The 11,021-nt window shown below is 39.6% G+C and overlaps 1 protein-coding gene across 2 annotated transcripts; it reads left to right on the forward strand.

Annotated features, from left to right (window-relative positions):
• The first annotated feature begins 3,507 nt into the window (after window positions 1-3,507).
• On the forward strand, window positions 3,508-8,872 carry LOC120564627 (hyaluronidase PH-20-like). Of its 2 annotated transcripts, none has more exons than XM_039809774.1 (4): window positions 3,508-3,558; window positions 4,975-5,899; window positions 7,030-7,119; window positions 8,310-8,872. In XM_039809774.1, exons 2-4 carry the CDS (start codon window positions 4,985-4,987, stop codon window positions 8,637-8,639), a joined length of 1,335 nt encoding a protein of 444 aa, XP_039665708.1. In that variant the 5' UTR covers window positions 3,508-3,558; window positions 4,975-4,984; the 3' UTR covers window positions 8,640-8,872. The 2 variants fall into 2 exon arrangements, with proteins under 2 accessions (XP_039665708.1, XP_039665707.1); XM_039809773.1 differs by lacking the exon at window positions 3,508-3,558 and adding an exon at window positions 4,359-4,388.
• Window positions 8,873-11,021: the final 2,149 nt, after the last annotated feature.

The raw sequence follows: 11,021 nt of genomic DNA on the forward strand, positions 1-11,021 counted from the left end.
CCTGTGTTTCTTTATTTTAATAAAAAGAGGATTCAAGGGAAGCTTTTGGCAGCCATGTTGCATAATCAAAAAAAATAAAACTTCCTCATTGATCATCATCAACATGTCATTCGTGCAATATTTCCTAAGAAAATGAAAAACCCTCCAAACATGCGCACTCTGGTCTTTTCTCGTCCAAAGCAACAAACCTGGAAACCCGAATCATCAAACTAGCCGGCTTCTGTCCAAATACTGAGGACTGAAAAGAGGAAGAGGTCTGGACGGAGAGAGGTCACATTCTGGGACTCACCGACGATGACTCGTGAAAAAACACCACACGTTCAAAAACCTGCCAGTGTCACATCTGAACCATCTGTCACAGATCCTTTAATTTATTCATAAACTGTTTAAAAAGGGCAGACATCTCAGGAGATGGTCAAATAATCAAACACTGATGCTGATCGTTTCATGTGTGATAAAGGAAGTCCTTTTCCTAATTTTGGAGCCACTGAGCCAACTTCTCAGCGTAGCTTTACTATAACTAACCAGAGAAGAGGACGAAACTCACACAATTACATAAAAAAAGTTTATGAACACTGCAGCGGATGCAACAGGCTGAAGATGGCTCCACCAGGGCTTGTTACAGTGAACAACTACACTACCTTTCACCTAAAGTGACTGTACCGTGTGCAGTCATTGAAAATAAGTAATTTTTTATGTTCTTCACAGAAAATGAGACAAGGCCAATGAGTTTGAGTTAGAAGAAATGATAAATAGCATAATTTGTCTTTTAGCAAACATTGAAAACAGGTCCCACATACCCGAACACAATAAAAAGGTTAATAAAAGATTAATTTATCAGCCACAAAACAATAAGGTTTCCACGGACACAGGCAAGGCCACACGAAGACAGAGACGAGAGTTTTGCAGTAGTTTAAAAGATCAGGTCAAACAGGTCTTTTACTGCTATTGAAATATCGGGCATACAAAATACAAATTAATTCTCTAACTATGAAGGAAACAAAATAGAAATAATGACTATAGAATATCAAAATGAGAATTGAATTGTCAGGGACTATACTAACTAAAGTGGAGGGCCTGTAATCTGATTGGCAAGAGGAACCAGAGGAGCCAAACTGGAAGCCCGCTACTCACTCCACACTTCAACGAAATACAAGAAATGGAGAAGTTGCACGCTTAAGATGACTGCATGCACACCCTGGTGCAAAAGGAGCTGCAGCTGCTCACTATGAGTTTCATTTCACACAAACAGCTATCAATTATACGGTAGACATGGATATGATACTAGACTGCCATAGGTTATGGCTTTACCCTGCCAATGCCCAGAATCAATGCTCTTAAAAATATGGTAATGTATAGAGCTGGAACATATTGGAACAGCCACATTTACTCCTAATGGGAAATACATTAAACATTTTAAAAAATGCTACTTTGCCTTTTGTTTTATGAAATCCAGGATGTTTTCATTGTTGTGATTTGACAATATGTATAAGAAAGAAAGAAGAGGCAGGGGCGCTTCTGGTATCCTTTTAACCACCAATGCTCATGGAAGGGAATACAATTCACAAAAAGGAAGAAGAATTATGACCAAATAAGTCATACAAAAATCAAGTCCAGGCACTCAAGGTTGGTTACAAAAATTAATTAAAAAAAAGGCCTTTAATAAATAGGGCAAGACATTAAAAATACACCAATGCGTATCGGCTTGAGCCTTCCTCAGGCTGTAGTGACACAAAGGGAACATCAGAGTGATCATAGCTTGCAGGTGTGTATAGGTGAGCATGATATGTTCACCCTGGCCTCCAGGGTTCATAACCACACCACAAACCCACAAACCCAATACACAACACATGGTATAAAGTGCAGCACTTAGGCCCCCATCTTCAATCAAGCAAAATGCAGAGTATAGCCAACAAAAAATGGCAACATATACTTGTGTGTTATGTGTTTTTAGAAATATATAAAGAAGATGGATGAGTTGGATGAGAAAAAGAAACAGCTTATCAAGAGGATTGAATTACAAAAAAGAGAGGAGGGAAACTATTCTACTACTATGGGCATTGTCATTTAAACAATATGTATTTTGCTTTATAATATTTGTTTATGTTGGTCTTGTAGGCAAAGAAGTTGCAAGAACACATCCAAATGCATCTTGTTGTAAACAAAAAATACAAACTATCACTTACATTCAATTTAAATACATTTGCTTGCATCTATATGATAAAATCTATCTATTCATGAGTTTAACTGATAGAACGTGTCATTTAACTTGAACAACTGAAATATTTGTGAAACTGTTCTTCATATTTTATCACTTTGCTTTACTATGTTTTTTCATCTACCAAAATGGGTCTCTCTTTCTAATCGTCATTGCTATGAAAAAACTCTCTAGATGTGTGAAGAACGTTTGGGAGACTTTAATGACTTACACAGAAGTGTTTAACGGAATCTCGATCAAGGAAATTTAGGATTAAAGCTGTAGTGCGTAGGCTCTGTCGCCCCCATGAGGAATTCTAAGTAATGACAACAAAACTGCCGGTGTGTCCACATGATACAAGCCTTACGTGATCGCAGTTGCTAGAAGCCAAGGAGGACATGGAGGATACAAAAAACATGATGGACTCTTCCAAAAAGGTATCTACCTTCACTCGAGTTTCTGTATGCGTGAAAGTCGCCGGACGCCACAATCTTCTGAACATAGCCATGCTGAGAAATCCAGAGAGAGCTGTGTGGAGCTGATAGTCTTAATTAGCTTTGTAGCAACTCATTTGGCAATGGCTTGGATGTAACGGACGTTGATTATTTTCAAAAAGTTACGCACTAAAGCTTTAAACAGTACAGTTTAACCAAAATGTGGAGTTGTATAGTGCCATCCCAACTCTGAACATCCTGTCCTTCAACTCATGCTAGACGATAAGATTAGAGATTATCAAATAAGGCCCTTCCTCACTCATCTATCCAGGTGTGAAGATTCTATTGGATCCTACCTAACAAGTCACATTGTAGGTACCCCAGATCACATGCAGCACATTCACCTGTGATTGTCTGGGTCAAAAACTATTCTGCCTAAATCAGGTTATGACCTACAGCTGTTGTGGTGGACACTGCCCCGAATGAGGCCTGGGGTACCACTCTCTCAATTTACATAGCATGAGTTTGTAAAACGGAAATTCTACCAGTCTTAATCCCCCTGACTTCATTATAGAGACACCAAATTCAAAAATGTCCTCCCAGCTCTCCTGTTTTAGATAGATACCTACCTGTACCTATCTGAATATTCGTCTGCTCTGTCAAATTTTAAACCATGATAGAATTGCAATAAAGACAAAACAAACAAAACAAAGCACAAAAAGATGTTCATATAACAAAAAAGTGTTAATAAGCACTTGAGCAAGGCACCAACCCCTGAAACTTCAACTCTTCTGACTACTGACTGAATGTGGACATCGATTAGATAACCATCAATCAGGGTGAAGAAACAGTTTCCTCTGACGGATGAAACAGCAAAAAAAAAACTTAGACGTGGAGTTTAGAAAGTCGTTCAGAGGAGAGCAGCAGGTAGGAACTGATGACATGTTTTATGGAAAGAATTAAAATATGTTTCTCACTGTATCTGGTACATTGAAGGAGATTATTTGATAAGTTCACTATATATAATGTGGAGTCAATCATCTGAACAATTTGTCTTTTGTATTTTGTAGCGACAGTTAAGTGTGACTTTGTGTGATTTTGTGTTATTTGTCTTTTAAATGTGGTCTGTATTCTGATTGTCAGGTGAAAACTTTGTCCAACAAGATGTTAAGTCTCTGAAATATAACAAAAATTAAGATCTTACATTTAGTTTATAATCATTAAAGCTTACGCTACGCTTTGCAAAATTTTCCAAGTTAACAAAATTATTAAAAAGTCTATATATTATCTAGTTTTATCTTTTAATTTACCTGCACGTTGCTTAAGATACGTCACATGTTTTATAGGAGAGAACTGTCCAAAATGGCTGAATAGTTAACAGATGGTCACATAAAAATCCTGCTAAATTATTAACAGCATTCACATGCAGCACAATGACGTTGCAATAACATGCTATTGAGGTTCTGTCAGCTGCAAGGAAATTTCTTTAGTTTATTTGTTTGGGAAAATTCTCAAAGAAAAATTGTCAATGAATCAGAAACATTTCTAATCAGTTGTCCCTCGACACATGTTGAAAAAGGAACACTGAAAAAGAATAAGCACTCTTTTTTGTGCAGACACCTGGCTTGTTACCCACTATAATGTACCGTTTTAGTGTAAAAAACATACAAAACAATCAGCGTGTGCTGACAGTGTACGGAAGCTGACAACAGTCGTCCTTGCAATTATGTTTTAATGCTGTTATCTCAACTTAACAAGTGAATTATTTCCTAATAATGAGGAAAAAATACTTCCTTTTATTCATAATGTTTATCAGATATCGGCAGTTCAAACGGTCCAGATCGAGCTGACGGTGACAGACTTGGTGAAGTTAGCGGAAGAATACGAATGTGATATGTGACCCATTTTAGAACGTCCAGTTGTTGAATGTTGGATCTCTAAAGAGTTTGGTCTAAACATGCTCCACGTGAAAAGTGTTATAAGAGTTGTGAATTGGAGCTATAGAAATAAATTTGACTTCACTTGACAATGAAAAAGTGTCAGAAAGTGTAGCTACATTATGTCATTACATTATTAAAACCAAAAGCTTACTTATATTTAAGTAGCCTACCAAGATGAAACTTAAATTAACATGTTTCCTGTATTTGTGGCTATTGCATCGAAGTTAATGGAGAGTCTGCACCAGTAGACTCGCTCAGGGTTTTTTCTCTGCACTTCCTCTCCACACTAACAGGATTGGGATGGCCCTTGATATGGCAAGCATGGTGGTGGATTATAGGCCAAGAGTGTCAGGGATTAAATTAGAACTAAATCTTATTTGTTGTCTTTCCTCTATTTGTCTAGAGCCATAGCAATGGCCAAGCTCTTCGTGTCCTGTGTTGGCTTCTGTATCATCGCATCGATCAAGACCATCCTGGCACTTCCACTTACTGAGCCGCCACTGATCCACGACCACCCCTTTGTGGCCATATGGAATGCCCCAACTGACCAGTGTCAACAACTCGACATCCCACTGGACACCGCAGCCTTCCAGGCGGTGACCACACCTGCCGCGGTGCCTGGTCAATTCCTCACCCTCTTCTACGAGGACCGCCTCGGCCTCTACCCTAAAGTTGACACTGCCAAACGCAAGCGCTACAGAGGCGGAGTCCCCCAAAACGGCAACCTGACGTTGCATCTGGCCAAGGCTCGGGGTCAAATAGATCGCGGAATCTCCCAAGATTCCGCTCCTGGGCTGGCTGTCATCGACTGGGAGTCCTGGCGCCCCCTGTGGGACCAGAACTGGGGATCTAAAAATATTTATAAGAAGTTGTCCATCAGCCACGCCCTGCAGATGGCCCCATTTTTGTCATCAAATAAGATTTCCCAACTGGCAAAAGGCCAGTTTCAGCAAGCCGGGCGACGCTTCATGGAGAAGACCATCAGCCTTGGTGTCGGCGAACGACCGAGCCGCCGCTGGGGCTTCTACCTGTTCCCTGATTGCTACAACTATGGTTGGGAGAAGCCCAACTACACAGGGAAGTGCTCTGCAAAGATCCAGAAGCAGAACAACCAGATGCTGTGGCTGTGGGAGCACAGTACCGCCCTCTTCCCATCTGTCTACCTCCACCTGACCCTGAGGAACTCCCCCAAGGCCGCGCTCTACGTCCGCAACCGTGTCCAGGAGGCGCTGAGGGTGGCCGCGCTGCCTAAACGTCCATACACCATGCCGATCTACGTCTACTCCAGACCACTGTACCGTGCCCAGACCCAGAAGTTCCAGTCCCAGGTGATTATTCAACACTTAAGTTACTAGTACACTTGACCTTATTACCTCCGCCGATGAGTTATGTTTTCGGTTTGGTTTGTCCGTTGGTTTCTTGGTTTGTTTGTCTGTCAGCAGGATTACATAACAACTCCTGGCCTGATTGTCATGAAACGTAGTGCAAGGGTGTAGCATTGGCCAAGGAAGAAGCCATTAAAGTTAAGAGCCGATCAGAATCATCGGGCGGATACACAAATTATTTCTCACTTTCTTTAAAATTCTGAGACAAGGCGTTTGTGCTGCACTTAGGTGGTGTCGGAATAATTGGAAAAATGAGTTTCCGACTGGGAAAAATAACACTGCATTAACATTGTGAGATAGGGCACACCTTGACTGAGGTCTGCGCTCTCTGAATGCGTGCCCAGATTTTAGATAGGCATTCAGGAACTCAATTATCTGCTTAATCAAACCTGGAAAACAAACATGGACGACATTAACTATCAGAAGTGACTGACAGAAGCTGTGGTCGTGGTTGCAAGGAGCAGTTAGCGCTTCCTGTGTTGATTTAAAGCAACACCAAAGCACTTTTCCTCTTCGGTCCCCTTACAGGTTGGAAGCGGATTTGTCCATTACCGCTGTCATTTGAACTACAGATCCGCTACACAATCTGGCAAACTTTCATAGTGCAGTTATAGCTGGTAGAGAGCCGCAAAGCGAATGCAACAGTGCCGTTCACCCTGTTACGAGTTGATGACCCACTGGAACGATTTTGGAAACATTATTTTAAGGTACAAAAGAATCTTTGGTGTTGCTTATTTAAAGAGTTGTCATTTCTTCAAGTCAACTTAAAACAAAATTTTTGTCACGTTTTTGAATAGAAGTAAATATATAGGTAGGTAGGGTTCCCAATTTCCATCTCAACTACAACAGTCTGCTTTTTAACCTGGGAAATAGCCATTGAACAAAACACTTGACCTACACTATATGAATTGCTGTTTAATTATCTGTCAGCAAGTTTCAAGTTCTGGTACTATACATTGACGTTTATATAAATTACCTATTGTAAAACTGAAACAAATTAAAGCAATCTAAAAAGTGATTATTAGGAGTGGAAAGTATTCATCAATTTTCCTGTGTGGTTCGTTCTCTTTCAGGCCGACCTGGTGAGCACTGTAGGAGAGTCTGCAGCTCTGGGAGCTTCAGGGGTCGTAATGTGGGGAGGAACTAAAGACTACAACAACAAGGTAAACACACTGGTTCAACGGGTCTATCTTTTCATATTCACCTGCCAATATGTATGTTTAAAAACTGGAGGTATTCATTCTTCTTCAGACGTTATACATACATCATACATGACCACACTGTCAGAGATAGTTCACAGACTTTCTGGGTTTTTTTCTTCTTCTGGGGTCGTTTTCACGGACAATGTTTCTGTTTCTGTTGCGGAACCGCACGCATTTTGTGTGTAAGCTGCTGAGATGAAGCAAAGGGAAGCTGTTAATAAGCAATGATCACTTACTGTACTGTATGTTTATTACACAGGTCTGAAAAGGGGAACACAGCTGACCAAGCTTTAATCAGCAAATAATGAGCCTGCCTTTGTTTCCTGTTTTAGGAGGAACTGACAGGCGTGATGCTGCAGTGTTTGTTATCTTAAAAGACGTGTTAAAGAACTATTTGGTTTCGTTTGGCATTTCTGTTTGTGTAATCTTTGTTGTTATTTGCTGTTAGCTTAATCCTGTCCTTTTTTTCACAATCCAACTGAATTTATAGTATATATGGTACGTTGTAGTAAATAGGGTAAAAGTTCTTTTTCCTAATCAGCGGTGAAAGAAGTACTTCTTGCACTAATTGTAATTAGAAAAAACAATACCACAGTGTAGAAATACTGCAAGTAAAATTCCTGCATTCAAAATCTTACAAGTACAAAAGTATTAGCAAGTACAAAAGTATTAGCATCAAAATATACTTAAAGTACCAAGAGCAAAAGTACTCATTTTGCAGAATGACCCATTTCAGAATATTTATTTTATTATTGGATTATTATTATTATTATTATAGATGCATAAAGTGTTTATTACTTTAATGTTGCAGCTGGTAAAGGTGGAGCTTATTTTATGCACTACTAAGTTATGGATTTCCTCCAGAAGTTTTAGCTTAAGCTATAATAACATATCATATTTTCTTTGTTGATTTGATTATATTTTTCATAATTAATCTGAATCTGCAAAGTAACTAAATTCGAAAATAAATGTAGTGCAGTAAATTGTACAATAATTCCCTCTGAAATGTAGGAGTTATAAAGTAGAAGAAAATGGAAAGTACCTCAAGTTTTGTACTTGAGTACAGTGTGGAGTAAATGTACTTAGTTACTTTCCATCACTGGTCCTTATATATCTGAATTTTACCTTTTTTTTAAACCCCTCCCCTATAGGCTGCCTGTCAGTCTCTGTCCGAGTACCTGACGTCCACCTTTAACCCATACATCGCCAACGTGACTGCGGCCGCCATGCTCTGCAGCGAGGTCCTGTGCCAGAAGAAGGGTCGCTGCGTCAGGAAGAACTACAACTCCGCCCACTACCTACACCTGAACCCCACCTACTTCAGCATCATTCGGGCTGACAGGAAGTACGTGGCCATTGGTCTTCCATCCGCCGCGGACCTGGACGCCTGGGGCGAAAACTTCACCTGCCAGTGCTATGCGGGAGGGAGCTGTTCACCCAATCTGGTGCATCCCACCAAAATAAAACGTATCTGGGTTTAATCCATTTACTATTTTTAGAATTGTGCCTCCTGCTAATCCACAATGCTATCATGTAGTCATTAAAACTACTGTGTGTAATTTGATGAAAGTATGGCCTAAAGTATGGTTAAAAAACTGAATAATAGAATGTGAAAAAAATTATACATTTTGCAGTCTTTCCAACATCAGACACAATACTGATTGATTTGAATTGAACACCAAAAGGCACCTTAATAAATGATCTTCTGAAAACATTTGTTGGCAATATGCTTTTGTTTCATTGACAATCCGATTGTGTCAAGACAAAATGGACTTGAGACAAATTCAAGAGATACCTTTGATCGCTCAGCACAGTCCTTTTGGATTCTGAAAAGTTTAAAAGTGTAATCTTGAAATCTTTAAAAATTGTATTAAAAAGGAACTATTCTTGTACAAGTTCACATGTTACGATAGATATGAAAGTCTGATATTCTACACAGTTGTGCATAAAACTACACAGTCAAAATGAGTACTTTGGTTGTTACATGAAAAAAACAAGTTACAAACACAAGTCCAAGTAAAACTGCCGACAAGACTGAAAGAAGTCTGATGTAAGGCATCTATGAGACAGAGAGAAGTCCTTGTCAAAACACCTACAAAGTTTTCACTGAATTTCTATCATCTTTCTTGTGTGTCTGTGGCAGATGGCCGCCCACCAAGAGCCAGGGTCTGTCTGAGGTTTCTGCCTATAAAAAGGACATTTTTCCTCGCCACTGTCACACCAAATGCTTGCCCTTGGTAAATTGTTGGGTCTTTGTAAATTAAAGAGTGTGGTCTAGATCTACCTTATCTGTAAAGTGTCCTGAGATAACTCCTGTTGGGATATGACACTGTAAATAAAATTGAATTGAAATTTTATTTAATTGAATCGGGACCAGTCAGAGTCAAAACACCCCATGATATTTAAACTTGTCAGAGTCAAAACATTGATGATTTCGAGACCAGTCCGAATCAAAATACCCTCCACTAAATAAAACATACTGTTTGGATCTCTGGGAAGTGAGATTCAAAAACACACCTGCAATTACTGATTAATCCCATTGGTGTGCCGCCAAAGAGAAAGAAATGCCTCTTCCTTCTCACTAAGAGAGTGAGTTCCTCAACAACAACAAAAATGAAGGGAAATCCACACAGCAGCATTGCTTTGTTGTCCTGGGACGCTCAATGTGCGTTTAAAAGTCAGCAATCCTTGCCTAACCAATTGGCAAAGTAAAATCCGATCACAATGCGGGCACAATCGAGATTGGGAGAACACATTTTAACACCAGGTGTGAGGATCTACTGTATTATACTGTTGTGGAAGTTTCCTTTGCAGCAGGGGTGAAGTTTTTAGAGTTTAGTAAAGTGAAAGAAATAATACAGTCTGAGACTAAAACCAAGTTGGGTTTTTGTATTTTATTAAAGATATATTTGCAAATAGGAGCAACATGATTTCACAAAAGGCCGCAGCCCAGTGTGGAGTCAGTTTCTCAAATGAGTGAACAGAAACACTAGCCTTATATGCATCTTCAGAGTGACAGCACACACGCACTTGGCTTGGTACGACGCTACAATTTTTACAGGCAATCTGATACACATGAAGACAATCGAGAAATACAAGAGACATCTCGGAGCCATTTCACCTCCTCCTCCCTGTACGACTTTCACCCCCCAGTTACATCTTAACTGGCATGGGAAAACTAGAGATCGTTTTAGGGTGACCTTGTAGCCCCTATCTGTTCAGACAAACAGTGCTCACATTATGTTCCAGACTGGATGTCCCACAAAGTTAGAATCAAAATCTACATGTGGGAAATGAGATAAACTCTTTCAGCATTTGTGAGAGGAGTAAAGTACAAATTAAACATAAAAATATAAGGAATTATGCTTAAATGTAATTTTCCCATTACAATCCACATCATGTATCCAGATACAGATCACATGCTAATTCCTTGTATAAATGGGGCCAAAAGGTCAGGACAACTTGCAGTCAAGGTTCAACAAACTTGAACTTTCAGTTGCCTCTTGCTCTATAAAGTGCCCTACACACATCAAATACACCACACACAACAATGGAGGAGATAATTTGACCATGGCTCGAGAGAAGCCACCAACTACAAGCCCATCACGTCTGTCAGTTTAGGACCTGTCACTTCACAGTATAAAAACTCCAACATTCAAAAGATTACACACATTTTTATTTTGGATTGTATGTGTTTGCTACACATTTAAAGCTTTAGTGCGTAACTTTTTGACATTAATATGAACGTCCGTTACATTCAAGCCATTGCCAAATGAGTTGCTACAAAGTTAATCAAGACTATCAGCTCCACACAACTCTCTCTGTATTTCCCAGTATGGCTATGTTCAGAAGATTGCATCGTC

Source organism: Perca fluviatilis, chromosome 8 (assembly GCF_010015445.1).
Source record: "Perca fluviatilis chromosome 8, GENO_Pfluv_1.0, whole genome shotgun sequence".
NCBI lineage: Eukaryota > Metazoa > Chordata > Actinopteri > Perciformes > Percidae > Perca > Perca fluviatilis.

What these genes read in the sequence shown, in the direction of transcription:
- LOC120564627 (XM_039809773.1), top strand. Translation starts at nt 4,366, where the DNA reads ATGCTGTTATCTCAACTTAACAA. An exon ending in CCCAGAAGTTCCAGTCCCAG is followed by an intron (nt 5,900 to 7,029) that starts GTGATTATTCAA and finishes GTTCTCTTTCAG; the next exon opens with GCCGACCTGGTGAGCACTGT. An exon ending in CTAAAGACTACAACAACAAG is followed by an intron (nt 7,120 to 8,309) that starts GTAAACACACTG and finishes CCTCCCCTATAG; the next exon opens with GCTGCCTGTCAGTCTCTGTC.